This window comes from Clarias gariepinus, chromosome 7 (genome assembly GCF_024256425.1).
Source record: "Clarias gariepinus isolate MV-2021 ecotype Netherlands chromosome 7, CGAR_prim_01v2, whole genome shotgun sequence".
In the NCBI taxonomy this organism is placed as follows: domain Eukaryota; kingdom Metazoa; phylum Chordata; class Actinopteri; order Siluriformes; family Clariidae; genus Clarias; species Clarias gariepinus.
Window position 1 is genome coordinate 20,561,361 of NC_071106.1, and position 19,230 is coordinate 20,580,590.

General features: G+C 38.1%; 1 protein-coding gene across 2 annotated transcripts in view; it reads left to right on the forward strand.

Annotated features, from left to right (window-relative positions):
* Positions 1 to 8,796: 8,796 nt before the first annotated feature.
* The window catches only part of necab2 (N-terminal EF-hand calcium binding protein 2), a 97,351-nt gene continuing 86,917 nt past the window's right edge, over positions 8,797 to 19,230 (forward strand). For both annotated transcript variants that reach the window (XM_053499896.1, XM_053499897.1), the window contains exon 1: positions 8,797 to 9,150. In XM_053499896.1, coding sequence (XP_053355871.1) covers positions 8,833 to 9,150 — 318 coding nt within the window. In that variant the 5' untranslated portion in view covers positions 8,797 to 8,832. The remainder of the gene's footprint in view (positions 9,151 to 19,230) is intronic.

Genomic DNA, 19,230 nt, shown 5'->3' on the forward strand with positions numbered 1-19,230 from the left:
CACTGTACATACACACAGTATATATACATACATACTGTACCAGTCAAAAGTTCGGACACACCTTCTAATTCCATGGTGTTTCTTGATTTTTATTTCTCTACTTAATCTCCTTTAAACAGTTGCAGTTGATTTTGAGATCTGTCTGCTACTTATACTATGTTTAGCCTTCATAAATGTGGCTATAATCTGAGTTGCTGTTAATTGGTGAATTCCAAGGCTGGAAACTCATTAAATTTCTCCTTTGCTGCATAACTCCTTTGAGGTTCATTCTTCTTGCTTCCCTGGAATGGTCTTCAAAAGAGCCAGTTTTATCATAGTGCTTGATGGATTTTACAAATGCACTTAACAATATTGTTCTTGCAAGAACTGTTGCAGAACAGCTGACCTTCATGTCTTAAAATAACAATTAACTGTTGTCGTGGTGGTTGTTACTTAAGTACATAACTCAATTTGTGTCATTTAATAGTTTTCTAGTAGTGTTATTCTATAACATAAAAAATAAATCACTAAACAAAAATCACAGAATTTAAAGGTGAATTAGAAGGTGTATCCAAACGTGTGTGTGTGTGTGTGTGTGTGTGTGTGTGTGTGTGTGTGTGTGTGTGTGATTGAGAGAGCGAGAGAGAGAAAGAGAGACACACACACCACCTTAAAAGGTTATACACACCTTCTTCCTCAGTGTTTATTCTTTATTTATATTATTTTGGACAGTAAAACTGAAGACATCTAAACTATGAAAGATGCATTATGTAATTATGTAGAAAATAAAAAAAGTGTTAAACAATCTACTGTAGAATATGTTTTATATTTTAGATTGTCTAAAATAGCTACATCCAGCCGTGATGACAGCTTCGCAGTTTCTTATCATATTCACAAGGTAATAGTGCATGTGTATGTTTACATTAATCAGGTCTGAGACCCTTCACTGATCTGCAGATAGACAGAGAAGCCTGACTTACATTTAAAGGATCTACTGTATATGAGCCTGTGTTTGTGCTCATTAGCCAATTTGAGAACATTCAAAATGAAGTGGCATTTTGGTGAAAGTACTGTCATACAGCAGCTCCAGTGGGGCTGAATGCCAACCCGTTCATCTATTAGTGAGCACAGAAGATGCCTCACAGAGCATGACAAAGCCACAGGAGGGGGGTGATGAGCCTATAGCACTAATATCCTGAGCAACCACTCCAGTTAAAGGTTTCTCGTCTCCATAGGTACTGTACACCACTGAGCCACAACAGATGGAGAGTATGTAGAGATATAAGAGATTATTGCTTGTCAAAAAACCCAAGACCAACTTTAGGAGAAAAATCTGAAATATCTTTGCTGCCAATCAGACTGTAGGTAGTAGCCATATTTTTCTCTTCAATCCCTCACTATAGGATCACAAACTGTCCATGTGGCAAAATTGTACCTAGTTCCAATTAGATAACTGGGCCTTTTAGCCCAAATATATTAATTACCTTTATCAAAGGGAAAAACCGGGATGTTTTAACCTTCTGCAGAATATTGCTTATTTGTTTGTTAGTTTGATTTGTGTTTATTTTGTTTATTTTTTTCCTCTCATGTTTGGATGTGTTATCTTCCCGTATGTTTTCCTGAGCTAGTTACCTTATAAATATATATAATGCACACTATTATGTATATATATATATATATATAAACAGTGGTGTGAAAAACTATTTGCCCCCTTCCTGATTTCTTATTCTTTTGCATGTTTGTCACACAAAATGTTTCTGATCATCAAACACATTTTAACTATTAGTCAAAAATAACACAAGTAAACACAAAATGCAGTTTTTAAATGATGGTTTTTATTATTTAGGGAGAAAAAAAAATCCAAACCTACATGGCCCTGTGTGAAAAAGTAATTGCCCCCTGAACCTAATAACTGGTTGGGCCACCCTTAGCAGCAATAACTGCAATCAAGCGTTTGCGATAACTTGCAACGAGTCTTTTACAGCGCTCTGGAGGAATTTTGGCCCACTTATCTTTGCAGAATTGTTGTAATTCAGCTTTATTTGAGGGTTTTCTAGCATGAACCGCCTTTTTAAGGTCATGCCACAACATCTCAATAGGATTCAGGTCAGGACTTTGACTAGGCCACTCCAAAGTCTTCATTTTGTTTTTCTTCAGCCATTCAGAGGTGGATTTGTTGGTGTGTTTTGGGTCATTGTCCTGCTGCAGCACCCAAGATCGCTTCAGCTTGTGTTGACGAACAGATGGCAGGACATTCTCCTTCAGGATTTTTTGGTAGACAGTAGAATTCATGGTTCCATCTATCACAGCAAGCCTTCCAGGTCCTGAAGCAGCAAAACAACCCCAGACCATCACACTACCACCACCATATTTTACTGTTGGTATGATGTTCTTTTTCCGAAATGCTGTGTTACATTCACGCCAGATGTAACGGGACACGCACCTTCCAAAAAGTTCAACTTTTGTCTCGTCGGTCCACAAGGTATTTTCCCAAAAGTCTTGGCAATCATTGAGATGTTTTTTAGCAAAATTGAGACAAGCCTTAATGTTTTTTTTGCCTAAAAGTGGTTTGCGCCTTGGAAATCTGCCATGCAGGCCGTTTTTGCCCAGTCTCTTTCTTATGGTGGAGTCATGAACACTGACCTTAATTGAGGCAAGTGAGGCCTGCAGTTCTTTAGATGTTGTCCTGGGGTCTTTTGTGGCCTCTCGGATGAGTTGTCTCTGCGCACTTGGGGTAATTTTGGTCGGCCGGCCACTCCTGGGAAGGTTCACCACTGTTACATGTTTTTGCCATTTGTGGATAATGGCTCTCACTGTGGTTCGCTGGAGGCCCAAAGCTTTAGAAATGGCTTTATAACCTTTACCAGACTGATAGATCTCAATTACTTTTGTTCTCATTTGTTCCTGAATTTCTTTGGATCTTGGCATGATGTCTAGCTTTTGAGGTGCTTTTGGTCTACTTCTCTGTGTCAGGTAGCTCCTATTTAAGTGATTTCTTGATTGAAACAGGTGTGGCAGTAATCAGGCCTGGGGGTGACTACAGAAATTGAACTCAGTTGTGATAAACCACAGTTAAGTTAAGTTATTTTTTAACAAGGGGGGGCAATCACTTTTTCACACAGGGCCATGTAGATTTGGAGTTTTTTTTCTCCCTTAATAACGTAAACCTTCATTTAAAAACTGCATTTTGTGTTCAATTATGTTATCTTTGACTAATAGTTAACGGTTTTTGATGAGCAGAAACATTTAAGTGTGACAAACATGCAAAAGAATAAGAAATCAGGAAGGGGGCAAATAGTTTTTTTACACCACTGTATATTAAGCATGGTTTCTCTCATACCAAAGCAAACATTCGAAACATTCTTTTATTTTATTAATACACAGCCTAATAAATGTGTAGTCACATTTAATGTTTTAGAATATCAATAAAATAGGTTAGTTCATGCTAATTCTCTCTCTTGTAAAGTTTACACAACAAGTAAAATGCAGCTTGTTATGTTACTGCTAATTATATTATATTTAAAATACTTTACCACAGCAGAAATCATTGGCTGGGTCGGTCTTTTCATGGTTTAAATTTAGGCATAATTTGACATGACCTCAAATTCCCAATTCAATTCAATTGCATTTGTGTAGCACTTTTAACAATTGACACTGTCGCAAATCAGATTTACACAATTTACACAAAAGAATTATTGGTTGTATGAAATGTGAATGTGTATAAAAACATGAAAAATTCATGTCTCCAAACTTAAGTAGCAGCATAAGCAACCAGTCAACATTTTCTGGACAACGCTAGACATCCGACTATGAGACAACGAGATACGATGTGTTATCTCTATGGTGATGCTGGTGGTCAGGTTATTTTTGCCTATACCCAGCAGATGCCAAGCAGCAGAGCCTGGAACATTTTTAAAAATAAAATAAAAAATCACTTCTTATACAAATCAGCTGTTCTTAAAGCTCCAGCGTACAATTAAACAGTAAAGCTCTTGAAACACTCTTATATTATTATTTTTTTAAATTAAGTTACATAATTATATAACGATGCATATAATATAATATAATATAATATAATATAATATAATATAATATAATATAATATAATATAATATAATATATAATTACGTTTGTGTGTAATTTACACAAAGATGATGGCATCTGATCATGTGGAATGTGGAATGAATCCAGAGTACCTAGATGAAAATGCACCAAGCATAGAGCAGGAAAACTCCCATGTGCACAGACCAGAGGCATTGAGGTGCAAGGTGGCAGTGCTAACGACTACCACCATGCCACCTATATTAGATGAGATTAGATTAGGTAATTCATTTAATTAATGAAACAGGTTGACACACATACTGTACTAAATGAAGTGGCTTCAGCAAAATTCAGGCTCCTGCTATTATACCTGCTAAGTTAGATACAAAGACAGCCTTAGAAAGATACATTTTCCATAAACAATTCATCAGCCAAATACGTCTAGATTTGTTCAGAATTAACTTAGTGACAGGGAACTTGAAAAAAAAGGATTTTTATGCCATCTTATTGGCCAGTCATTTACATCCAATTAGCATAAGTTTTATATAATCAAATAAAAAAGGAAAAATTAGTAAATGAAACATTCTTTGTAAAACCCATAACATCAGTAAAACAGTGTATAAAATTATCAAAAGATTCGGAGAAACTGAAGGAACCTTTATGTGTAAGGGACAAGGACAAGGCCGAAGACCTTGTGGTCTTCGGGCCCTGAGATAAAACTGCATCACTTACAGTATCAGCATGACTGTGTCATTGACATTATTAAATGGTCCCAGGTATACGTCTCAAAACCACTGTCAGTAAACAGTGGTTCCAACTAAAGCTCTATCATGCAAAATGGAAGCCATATGTAAACATGGTCCAGAAGCACTGTCATGTCCTGTGAGCCAAGGCTCATTTAAATTGGACTGTTTCAAGTGAAACAGTGCTCTATGATCAGATAACTCCAAATTTGACATTCTTGTTGGAAATCATGGACACACCTTCAGGCTAAAGAGGAGACATTCCAGTAAAGGCATGGAAGTAGGGGAGATGGTAGTAAAGTTGCTTACTAGATTACTTAACAAAATCTTAGAAAGTTAGAGAATTTTGTTTCAATTTTAAAGAACAAGGGTGATGTGCAGAGCTGCAGCAACTACTCAGGTATAAAGCTGATAAGCCACACTATGAAGTTATGGGAAAGAGTAGTGGAAGCTAGGGTGAGAAGAGAGATGACAATGTGTGGGCAGCAGTATGGCTTCATGCCAAAAAAGAACACCACAGATGCTGTGTTTACTTTGAGAATGTTGATGTAGAATCAATGTTGTGAGAATATTGCTGCGATTTGCTTTGGGAGTAACAAGAATGGAAAGGATTAGGAATGAGTATATTAGAGTCACAGTGCAGGTAGGATGGTTTGGGGACAAAGTTACAGAGGCCAGATTAAGATGGTTTGGACATTTACAGAGGAAAGATGACTGGCATATCAGGAGGAGAGTGTTAGAGATGGAGCTGCCAAGCAGAAGGACAAGAGGAAGGCCTCAAGAGAAGGGAGGAAATGCAGAAGGTATAGTGGACAGAGGTAGATGGAGACAAATGGTCCGCTGTGGCCTATTTGTCAGAAGAAGTCAGGCGACTGTGATGGCCACTCTAGAACCCTCCAGGACTTAAAAACTTGAAACCAAGCTTTGGTGGATTTTGAAGTATGCTTGGGATCATTGTCCTGTTGGAAGATCCAATGACACAGAAGTTTCAGCTACCTCACGGGTGGCTTGATGTTTTCTTTAAGGATACTTGAAAAGACATAACTCTTTCTGCCATTTCCAGGTAGTGTAGGCACTGTTACTTTACCATTGAACTTGCAAAATGGACTTCCTACTGTATTTATAGAAACATATAGTACCTTTGCTATTTTTTATACCCTTGTTTGTACAAGGGGTAGCTCAGTGGATAAGGCATTGGACTACGGTTCAGAAGATCTCAGGTTCAAACCCCACAACCACCAAATTGCCACTGTTGGGCCCTTGAGCAAGGCCCTCAACTGCTCAGATGTATAATAAGATAAAAATGTAAGTCGCTCTGAATAAGAGCGTCTGCCAAATGCCTAAATGTACAAGACACTAATTTCTTCTCCTAACTTCATGTACAACTCTCTTGACTTAGCCATTTCTGACATGCAGTCAAACATCTCCATAAACAAATCTATAGAAAGTCCAGGTATTTGATGTGTTTTAAATCAAGTACCCCTGAGGCATCTAATGGTTGATACAACACTTGATCTACAAATTTGTGAATTTTTGGAAATGTGGGATTTTATTCAAGAGGTTGGAAGGTGGGAGGGGGTTGAATAATTCTAAAACAGTAATCTTTAAAAGGGGCCATTTGTGTTTAATTTGGAGAACCACTGGTTTCTACAAATTGACCACAAATGGCCCCTTTTAAAGAGTGCACTTGTTATAGTAAACAGTAAAAGTTGTGTTGAGCTATATAAATTGCTCCAGTCTCACTGATTTATTAGTTAATTAGTTAGTATATATATATATAATTTATCTGTAGAATAACCAGACTATGACAGGTAGCAATTTTCATCAACTAGTATTACTAACCTTAACATTTAATATTATATAAAGGAGATGACTGCAGCCCATGCATGCATGCATGAAAAGATCTGCCAGGAGTGAGATCCAGTAGTTACTTTCAAAATGTCAAGGCACTGAACATGCATCTAAGTGGCTGCTGTGGGGTGAAATATGATTGCTTGTCCAAAATCACACCAAAGTTTTGTTCTTATCTGAGTACTTTTAACACTGTTTACAGAGTTAAATTTACTATGGGAATTCCACCCACCCACTCCAAAAGTCTCTTATAGTTTGTTAGAGTTGTTGAAAAGTTCTAGGCCCATTTTCTAGATTCATACATACAGTAATTCACTTGCCCCCCCACTTCATCTTGATAGTGCTCCTGACAATTAATTTCTACCCTTGTGCTGTTATTCGCATGGTTGGAGGTGGTTACAGCTTTCCATGTATCTCCTGAGTCTCCAGTCTTTTCACTGTGATGAATCTCAGCAGGGTTTCATTTTAATAACTATCATGTAAAGCAGTCTTGATAGCTCAAAAGCTGTTTTGGACCTTTTTCGAATAGTCACATGTTCCACCCATGCAGTAAGTGGCAATCATTTCTGATTTATTCTGCTTATTATTTAGTGACCAGGATCTCAAAACACTGATTGTTACAATTTACATGCTTTTTAGTTCCTACATGGATCTTTTTCACACACTTCTGTTGGTGGTGTTAGTACTGCAACACGTTTTAAAACTCCTGCCATTTAAAAATAATCTGTACTTTAAGGCTTAGAATGGCCCAAGTCATTTGGCTCTGGTCTCCTCTTGCTGCTTTTAGATTATGACATTCCCAATGGCTACTATTAGTATTCTCAGTGAATGCTTGGACTTTTTAAGGACATTTTTATATTTTCAATACATATATTTTTTAAATCTCTGTTTCAAACATGTTGGCTTTATAAAAAAAAAGTCTCATCTTTTAATGCATTTTCTCAAAAAAGACTTACTTCGAATTGTCAACCTGTTAGCAATGTACATGATGCAGTAATACATTTAAAAGACAATACTTGCAATTATATGTTAATAATATCTCAATATATAATAAGTTCTCAATTAATATTTTGTAAAAAAAAAAAATTTGTTTTCTATTGGGCAGCAAGCTTATAATTATCATGAGGGGCTTTCATAAAGCTGGAAACATGTTTTACAGCACCCCTGCAACAATATAATTATCGCCTCTGTATGACACTGCATACACCTACTGTATTACAAAAAAGAAAGGAAGGAAAACAAGTTTTAATAAGTTTAAGGATATAATCTCATTTGATAATAGAGACTAAATTAGTTTACATAAAAAAATAATAATTTCATTTAATTTTAAATGAATCGCTCACTTCACTTAACTGCAGATAAAGGAGTTCTATATTTTGTATGTCAGTGAGTTGATTTTTTTTTTTATCATGTAAAATGTAAAAAAAATTATTTTTTCATGTAAAATTCTTTTTGTTATTTATAAAATATTTTCAGATAATATATTTATGTTCTATTCAGTCTGTAAAGTACACTATGTGCTTTTATTTTATATGTATTAATCTAGGAACACTTATTTGATTTAAGTCTGGCAGCTAAATTGACTAAAACCGTGTTCAGCACGAAACTGTATGTAAATACAGAATTACTGCGTACATAATTATTTATTGCTGTATATCCTACACAGAGCAAAATATATTTATTAGATCTAGATTATAAGATCTCACTCACTCATCTTCTGTACCACTTTATCCTGTATATAGGGTTGCAAGGGGCATGGAGCCCATCCCAGGAGTCTTAGGGCATGAGGCGGGGTACACCCAAAAGCTGTTTTGGACCTTTCCTCGTAGGGTACACATACATACACCCACTCACACACTACAGGCAATTTGGGAACACCAATCTGCCTAACCTGCAGGTCTTTGGACTATGAGAGGAAACTGGAGTACCCGGAGAAAACCCTCAAGAAGAACATGCAAACTCCATGCACACAGAGACGGGAATCGAGCCCGGACCCTGGAGGTGCAAGGTGACAGTGCTAACCACTACACCACCGTGCCGCCTATTATAAGATCTATTTTAGTAAAATTCTGTTCTGACCCACTCCTCACTAAGCAGCAGCTGTACGTTGCGATGTGTGTGTGTGTGTGTGTGTGTGTGTGTCGTGAGCTCTGATGTCAGAGTGGGGGGAGGGCATCGCCCCCATAGCGCGCAGCATGAATGCAGCGCGGCAAAGAGGATGTGCGAGCAAGCAGCGCGCTACTGCAGGGACGGTGTCCACAAGCTGCTCCATAAGGACCAAGCGAAGCTGCGGGCGCAGGACAGCAGCGAGCAGACTAGATCCCCCGCGCAGAACAGCGAGACCGCGACGGCCGCGCAGCCCGGGAACGGCGGCTCACAGCCCGGCGCCATAGACGGGCTCGTGCGCTGGATCGTCACCAAGATGAGCGACAACAAGAGCATCTCGACGCGCGAGTACGGCAAAGAGGAAGCGGCCGTGGCGCAAGAACAATTCTTCGCTCCGGAGCCGCGCAAAGGCATTTCAGTTATCCTAGACGTAAGTGGCTTTCTTTTGATCAGCGAGCTTCTTTATGTGCACTTCGTTTCCAGAGATGAGTTGCGAGGGTGGAGCTCACAGGATCGGATATAATCATTAGGGTGCAGAGAACACAGGCTCAGTGTGAATTTCACAACTTGTGCGACTAAATTATCGCAATTTCTTTTTTTTTTATCACGATCGATTTTGTATTTTAGATCAACCTGCAGATTATACTTTTTTTTTTTTTTTTTTTAACCATTCTCACTTCTAAGCGCACAATAGGCGCATTTTATTCCGGGACATTTTTTCCGTGCTCTAAGAAAACACGCATTTAAACTCAGAAAAGGGATTAATTTAGCTGATTTGCTGAATGAGATGTTGGAAGAAGTGTAACTGTTAATGTTCAGGAGAAAGGGGTTTTCCGTAGCTGGGTTGGGTACCTGTGTACTAAATCGAAAGCGGATAAATCGGAGCCGCTGGATCAAATAAGCGCGCTCTCTCCAGCGGTACAAAGACCAGCGTTGCCAGATTGCGTATTAGCGGTTTACATTGCGTTATGGCTGTTGTATTGCGTAAATAAAAGGGGAATTAAAGGTTTTATTTTATTCGAGATACTATTCCATTACAGTTTGCAGTGGTATATAGTAAACTGGACGAATTTTATTATGTGCATGGGTCGGAAACTCTCAGTCCAACCTGGCAACCCTGTTAGACGGCATCTGCAAAATTTGATAAATCGGTAGATAATTCAGCAGCAAACGAGGGTCCGCTATATACATCACCCACTCTGTTTAGAGCTGATAACCTAACAGTAGTGTTCAGCCGTTTTGCGCTTGTCTTCCAGTCTGTACCCCTTTACTCATTTGACTTGACAATATATGGACCCTGTTTGACAACTATATCGTACTTGAATAATTTTTTTTCTTTTTTCTTCCCCCCTTTTTCCCTTCTTTCTTGCTTTCTTTCTTTATTTTTTACTTTACTGAAGTCTGGCATTTAGGCTTCATGGATGGCTGCATGGGCGAGGTCTCAGCAGTATTGATTTAGTAGGTCAAAGTGTTGGCTTTGCTGTGTTCAATCAACGCCTGTAATTATTTGTTATACTTAATCATGTCTCAATACACAAATTGCTTTTAGGCTTTGAAAAAGTGCAAGTGAAAACAATAGTCCAGTACCGGTCCCAGATAAAGCAAGACACACTAATGTATTTAAATGGTGCATAAAAACTAATCCAACTAATGAACTAATTTTATGACTTGGAGCACTTGAAAAATATAAAATGAAGAGGCTCAATCTAGAAAAAAGAAAAAAGAAAGAAGACAAATGGTGCAGGAGGGCAGAATGCAGATTTAAAAAATGAGAAAAGGAAGGAGGGAAGGAGATGGGGAGAGGAAAGTGCAAAGTGGTTCTCTGCAGGGACACACATTCAGGAGTGCACATGCTTTCTGGAAATCGATGTCCCTCCTTGCAGGCAGGTGGATTCCATTACCTGTGTGATGCCTGAACTCATGTTAAGGCTGTGAAGACAGGATTACTGTTAATCTAAAAGTTCAACACCACTCTCATATTAATGGAACACAGTACTGAGCTGGTCATATTAATAAAAAACACACTTATTTATTGGAGGTATGATTGGTATGTTTTTGATATTAACATTTGGTGCGATATATTTATTGTGTACTCTGCAATAATTCCAGTTAGATGGAAGCAATGTTTGTGATGTTAGCTTAATCTTAATCTGTAAACAGATTTTTAAGGATGACTGGATTTAATCATGCAGGAAGAAGTTTTAAGATTGAATTCTTTACAAATATATATTTTTTAACAATGTTCACCAGAACTTGTTTAAGACTGGCAGGTGTTACACTGCTTTTGTAGTGATTTCCGGTTGCTTTTTTAAGAGACATTTGAATCATACAGAGGAATTATATTATCAGCAGTTCTATTTCACTTCTTCTAATTTCAATTTGAGAAAACCTTCTTTCTGGATACTTTCTTGTGGACATGTCCTGTGCAGATCCGAAGCAGTTCAATTCATTTTTATTTGTGTAGCACTTTTACCAATTTTCATTGTCATTCCATAGAAATTATGGAAGTTTGTATGAAATGTGAATGTGTATGAATCAAATGGATCAGATTGTCCCTGATGAGTAAGCTGAGGGTGATAACGGATTTGTTATTTTAGGCTTAGGTAGACTTGTACAAAATTCCAGTCCTGAACTATCGGGCAAATCTACCTTTCATCCAGTGACTCTATGTTGACCCTGCCTCACCACCCAAGAGCTTAGTAGACTATGACTATACAGTATAAGGCTATACAGTGCATTTAAACAGTCCTCCCCACTTAATATATGCTTCTCCTGGCTGGGCTTTCCTATCTTGAGCCATACTGCAATATTACTGACTTATATTTGTGCAGCCAGAGTCTGTAGGCCCATAAAAGCCAACAAGACACATCAGTTTGGTTATTTCTGTGTTTTCTTTGACCATGTCATCTCTGCTTCAGATTATCCTTCGTTTTGACAGTGTGCAGTTTGTACAGTGATTAAAAGTATGTGCCTGTTCCAGGTGCTGCAGCCTAAGCTGCTAGTCATCGCGACTGAAAAGCTGAGCATGAGTTTAAGAAAGCTGTGGCTATGTTCACATTACAATTAAAAGTGACGTTTATCTGACTTCAACATGGACATGCCTATCTTAGGAGACTAAGGGCAAGGTACTCTCTGGACAGGGTGCCAATCCATCACACACTCATTCACACACTACGGACAATTTGCCAATTAGCCTATCTGCATGTCTTTGGGCATTGGGGGTCGAGAAACCCACCAAACATGCAAACCAAACATGCACCAAAACCCATGCAAACTCCATATACACAGATCCTGAGGCAGGAATTAAACCCTCAACCCTGGAGGTGCAATGTAACAGTGCTAACCACTATGCCACCCTGCTGCTTGTGCTATAACTCATTCATCTTTTTCTATGCTTATAATAAAATTGTAAATTTTATGTATGGAATGGAAGATATTTGCGAAAAAATTAATTGGGGAGGACGTAAGATGAGTAATAGAACACATCAAGCTTATTGTCTGTTGTTTTTTGTCAAATTTTAATAGGGTTTTACAGGTGTAATTCTGAGGTAACATAACGGCTTTGTTTCATCACAATCGGCTGACAGGAAGAGAAGATCTGCTATTTTGAAATATAAATGGAAAATGCCCTTATCATAAAAAAAACAACCTTTAAAAACCATTAGTTCATCTTAAAATTCAACAGATGGAAGCTGTACATTTTTAAATATGCATTTATGATTGTGCAATTGAAATCTACTTAATAAACATGATCTCACACCTTAATTTCCATGTTCTTCATGGTAAAAATTCTAGTTTATTCCGAAATTCAATAGGTGGCATTGTACATTTTTTCAATGTGCTTATGAGTGTGCAATTAAATTCCACGTGAACAAACTCATGGGCACATCTAGTTTCAGCTAATGGAGGTGATTTTAGTAAAGAATATGCTCAGGAGTATGGCAAGCAGTTATTTGGCTGTATTTAAGAAGAAAGAAAGCCAGATGCCTCACTTTAGCTGGTTTAATAGTTGTTGCTAGCACTGCCACGAAATCCCCACTTCAGTGAGCACCCTACCCATTTGCAGAAGCCAAAAGCCACATGAATTCCAATCTGCTCATTCTCATTTAAGTCGCATGACCACATATGATAGATGCAATCTAAAAAACATCGGATTTGTGACATATTGGATAAAAAATTAGAATCGAGTCATTTTAGGATAGCTTATGTCTCACATAATATTACTCCCAATCCTCTTGTGAACTAAGAAGGCTTGTTTAAATATTTAAATTAAATCAATAAATTGCTTATTTTTATTGTATCAAGCATAAGAATAAGCGGATTTATAAATTTTGATTTTCATGTTGTTTTGCAAAATAATACAGAAATCACACTGATGACCAAAAATGGTCAAGTTTAAGAAAATAATGCAGGATACAAGTGCAGACATTGAATTATTATAGTGGCATGCAAATACTTAAATGCAAACAAAAAAATGAGGTACAAAGATAAACATGAAAACTACGACTAGGAACTATAGAACTATAGTTCTATAGTAGTAGCTATTGACAACTGTGACAAAAAATAAGGTAACAAGAACAAAGAATCAAGCTGGGATTTAAAAGGCAAACTAAACAGACACAAGACAAAGAACCAACTGAGACAAGCACTAAGTATAGACTGGTTAATTAGACAGGACAAGGTGCAGATGATGATGGGAATTTCAACATAAGATTCCTCCTGAAACTGAAAAATAAAGAACACAAAAAACAGAGACACATCATGATAATGACAGAACAGCCCCATGACAGTGGGGGAAGCACACAGTTCTCAAAGACAGCTGCTTGGGCCAGAGAACACAGCTGGGCAGGGCTGAGATGCTTGGCCTAACTGGGAAATTGCAGAGTATGGCTCAGATAGGATAAGGAATTATCTTGAGCAAAACAGAGCATAGATCAGGCAGAGCATGGCATGGTTTTCAGGCTCTCCTGTCCTGCCCTGTCAGCCTCAGTATGAGCTTCTATGTGCTCTGTCACTCCTGTCCCTCAATAACTATTGCTTTGGGTATAGCCCTCTCCCATTCTTTGGGGAGACTTGTATTCTTTTTACAGGAAACGTTCTTCTCATTAGTTGCATGAATTCCAAAAAAATCATCCAGAGTGGATTGCTGCTGAAAGATGAGGAGTTGTGCACATAAACATGCCAATTCAGTGAGCCTGGAGAGTGTGAACTGTATCCATTGTTGCTCACCTGGCTAATGATCGGCAAAGCTGTCTCTGTAAAACAGGCACTGCAGAAAAACTGCTGCTGGGTCAAACTCTAGCCAGTCTTGGTAAATCCATTAATCTCAGGAGCTCCATCTGGGGAAAGAGATGGCATCACAGCCCTCCTCATAGTCTGCTGCCTCCTTGGATAACAGGTTTTGTTTTCTGTCACATTTGGAGAAGAGACAGGATGCAAGTGCAGACGGTGGCTTATTAAAGTGGAGTGCATACATTTTAAGACAAAACCAAAACATAAGGAACAAATACGAATGAAAGTGACAACTATTCAAAACAAGGTACTGTGAACAACGACTCAAGCAGGGTACTAAAACTGAACAGAAGTGAGAACAGATTAGATGCAAGATCAAACTGAGACAAGCACTAAATATAGACAGACTTGTTGCAGGTACAGTTAGGACAACATGACTGTAGTGAAGTACATGATGGGAACTGAAGTTTCAACATAAGGGACCTGAAACATAAAAGTCAAAAACACTTTTGAGACAAATACAGGATCATGACTTCTAGGAAATATGCACGTAATATTATATTTAAAAAAATATTAGTTTTTTGAAATAAAATTAAAGGATTTATATAGTTTTGTCCTGGTATGTAACTGTGGTTCTATCAACACTGGATAGTGGCCAGGATTCCCTGTATTTTAGAATCATTGCTGATCCAGTGACATGATTTTCCCTGTGTTTTAGAACATTTGGTCTTGCTTTTGTTATGAGATCTTGTGTCTCTGGTTTCTTGTGTTCATGTTTTGTTAAATGCAAAAGGCTAATGCCACAGACTTGATATTGCCACAGACTCATGTTTGAGTTTTTTTTTATCTACACATGTAAATATGTTTAATAAATGTTTGCCTGTATTTAATTCCTCAAATACTTCGATCCATGCCAGAAAGTGAGATCTCTGGTGGGATGTTAAGGTAACTCACAGCAGAGTGATAAATGCCTATTGGGGCTTGTTTGCCTCAGGGGAATGTTTATAAGGACATTCCGGACCCATATTATTGGGTCAAATTGCCTCCAATGGATTTTTTTTTAACAGAATTAGTTTTATGTAGATGATTTGCTGTCAATGCCCACTGGCCCAGGACCCCATTGTGTACAGAGCCGCTTGGCCTAATGACTCCATAAAAAAAATGGCCAATGGTGTACAGATCGATTCCACGTATTGTGCTTCAACAAATACTGACTGCACAGAGCACCAATGTGTCTCGGATGAGGCCGGCAGGACAACAGGACCGGTGTCCATATTGTGCTACAAAAAAAGGGCAACTCCCCAGAGTGACAAGGTGTCTAGGGGAGGCCAGCACACATCCACTGGCTTCATGCAATGTGTTCAGACTGAAGGCTAACAGCACAGCTTTGTTTCAAGCTGTGCTTCCTGCTCAGCGCACTGTGGAGGCCAACCTGGCAATCTCCACAGTCCAGCATACTACGGAGTTCGAACAAATGGTCTCTCATATCAGGTCTGTTCTAGTATCAAGCTCTGTTTTTGTAAAAGTAATAGATCCCAGTCCAAACCATACTCTGTAGTGACCCTGCTTAGTCTTGCTCTGACCCAGCTTAGCCCTGTTCTAAACCAGAGGAGCCCTGCTCTGCCTGGGTCATGCCCTGTTATGCCCTGTTATGCCCAAGTCCTTTCCTATTCATTTGAGCCATCTGGCTCTTGTGACATACTAATAGGATTAGGAGCATGGATGTTTGTTAGGCATCTTTACCGAATACAGTCAGATCCGTACATTTTGGAGCCTTTGTACACCACCACACTAATAGTTAAAGGAAACACTCAAAATGAGCGAAGTTGAGACTTTTAGCCTTAATTCGAAGGGTTTGACAGAAGTGTGGCATTAACCATTTTCATACATACATAATAAAACAAAATAGCATAATTTATAAACACAATTATTGTGTTAAATACTTAGATGAAAACCCTTTGCACTCAATAAAGTCTGACAACTGGAACCCATGGATCCGAATCTGGGTCCCTTGAGATACAGTACTTTGCCAGGCCTTTACTGACATGCCTTCATCTGCGGCTTGATTGTGGATTTTTTTTCCTTCAGTCTTGTCTTCAGTAATTGAAAAGCATGCTCTGTTGGGGTGAGGTCAGTTGCCTTGAGAAACTCCTTTGTAGCTTTTACTGTATGTTTTGGATCATTATCAATTTTCAATATGAAGCGGAGTCCTATCTGTTTTGCTGCGTTTGGACATGTTTAATAGATGATGTGGTATGCTTCAGATCATGAGCTGTGCGTTCCATCTCTGTACTGTTCTCTTCTCGTCGTTCTAATACAAGATATGTTTGGCTTCATCAGTCCAAAGAATCTGACAAAGTTTTCTGGCAAAGGCTAATTTGCCCTTTTTGTTCTTGAGCAAAGCAGTCTTGTGACTGTAGACTTTAAAAATGACACATCTACCTCCCCAAGAGGTAGTCTTTGACTTGACCAGACGTTGTGAAAATGTTCTTCTTCACCATGGACAGGATGGAGTTAGAATCCTTTAATTCTCTTCCATGGGCTTCCAATGCCTTTTTGCTGTTGCTGAGCTTGTTAATTACTTCTTTTAAAGAATGTTTCAAACCAGTGTTTGTTTCTTTTTTTCTGGTGGGTTTATTATTTTTTTTAGCTTAATAACTGGCACCTTCATTTGATAGACACTTTGTTAGACCCCATGTTGAGAGCTTGAGGGAACAGATACCAAATACAAATGTAACACTCAGAACCACCTTCAGGTTTTTTATCTGCTTAATTAGTCATGGCATAATGAGGGAACAGGCCATACCTGGTCATGCAACTACTTGTCAGTTACAGTATTTGTTCCATTATTTTTAAGGCTCCCAAATGCCAAAAAATGTATGTTTGTTAATGCATGGACCTGACTATATACATAACATTTTTTGACTTCTGGGATTGCACCCTATCTTTAAAAAAAAAAAAAAAATTAAGTAGACATGCAAACTACTGGACACCATAATTTAAACCACACTTACTCATTCTGTATACCACTTATACTGTACGGAGCCTATCCCAGGGGACTCGGGTCACTAGGTGGGGTACACCCAGGCCAGGATGCCAGTCTGTCACAGGCACACACATTATCACAACACATCTATCACAAGCACACACACACTTATACACATGCTCACATACTATAGAAAACTTGAAAATACCAGTTATTCTACTGTGCATGTCTTTAGACTGTAAGTACTGTATAAACCGGAGTACCTGGAGGAAATCCACCAAGCATGGGGAAACCATCCACGCACATAGACCTGAGAGGAAAATGAAACCCTTGACCTTGCAGATGCAATTTAAAGTAACATTATATTATAGTTTAATAGTAAAGGCTCACGACAGACTGAAAGAACTGAATCCGATAGGAGTATGAAACCCATTCCTAGATCTTAATAGAAATGTCTAACATACCCTTTAGGTTCAAGATCTAAACATTAATTTAAGGTTGCTTTACTGTGTTTAATGACTTTAAACTGGAAAGCTTACACAACGATTGGTTAAACTCATATATTTCTATCAATGAGGATTAATAGGTGGCATTTACAGATGAAAGAACGTTTGTTGAAATATTCATAACATTGATTAGTAAATTGACCAAATGGTCTGTGGCAATCACACTAAACTAGGAAATTAAGTCTCTAAACCGGATTTGAAATGTGCCTGTCAGCCGTCCCTTTCTGTCTCTCTGTTTTCTTTCTCTCTTTCTCTCTCTGTCTTTGTGTCTTGCATCACGGTGCAGGATACTGTATGACAGAACTAGTCACAGATCTCAGTACTGTATTGTTTTATTTTACAAACCTGTATCTGGGCTTGTGAGATATTCCATAGGTTTTCATGCTTCATGTGATTTAATAGAATGAAATGAATAAATATGGCTACCTATTTAAATGTCATAATGTCAAAAAGAGTTGTGGTGACAAACACTGACCAGTTTTGAAAGGAAACCTTTCACCTTTAAAGAAGGCAGAAATTTTGTTTCTACTCTTCTCACCTTTTCTTGTTTACTGGTTATTCTAATGAAAGAAGTTTTAACAGCACTGCAGCTTCTTATAATGAGGAAACCTGTACCTAGGCTAAACATTGGTCTTGCTTGGATAATCATGTACAGTATCTCTGTGCTCTGCTGACAGTTGTAGATCGTTTTTTATTGTCTTATTTTTTATGAAATTTTAACAAATTTTTAATAAGACTAGTTTTATTAACTACCTAAAAGTAGTATTTTAATATAGCTGGATGGTCAAACTGCCCTAGCTGTCTAAAGAATAATGACTACTATTTAATGATACTGTATCATCTCCTTTAGCCTTTATAATGGCTAAAAGGACTGTGTAACAGTAATTAAAATTATCCATGCAACTCGTCATGATTTTTTTGAGGATATCATCAAAGCCTGGTGGCCTCTTCTAGAGGGCTAAACTTGGTCATAGGCAAAATATTTGATCCTAGCCAAACATTCTGTCAAATCCACATTTTTTGGTGAATGTTGTTTGTTTATTCATTTCTTAATTTGCATTGACTATCTCAGTCGCTGTAAAACCTCTCTTCTGCATTAAATCAGGAGGTCCCAATTCCAGTGTTGACGATTTGCTGAAGGCAAAACAGGGGAAATACTCTGGGAATAGTTGCAGTAAAGGCCAGGCAAAATCACCTTCAAAGGAAACTAGCATCTGGTAATACTGGTAATAGGTTACAGATTTCAAGCCGTTATTCCTTCATCATCACCCAGTGGACATAAATACTCACAAATGGAACCTAAACTGCAGCAGTTTAAATTATGATTATGAGATGAAACCACCTTGCTTGGCTGCAATCACGTTCTAGGAAGCGTCTAATTGTTTTGATTTTAACATAAAAACTTATCACAGGTAGCTTATATGATTAGGAGTATGGGATTAGGAGTAATAGGCTAATAGGATTAGGAGTATGACAAGCATGTATGTTGGGCATATCCACCACATATACATTACATTTTATAAATATAGGCAAACCTTGGATTGCGAGCACGATTTGTTTCAAAAGTGTGCTTGTGTATCAGGGCATTCATATATCAAAGCGAATTTCCCCCAAAAAATATTGGAAACTGTGCCAATGTGTGTCAAGCTGAAGTAAGACAAGAGGAGGGAGGGCTACAGTGTAGGACGACTTTTACACACACACGGACACATGCACACACACTTTTAATCGGATCCCTTTTAAAGGTTAAGGAACCTCTCCAAAGACACTCGCGTGCACACTCTAA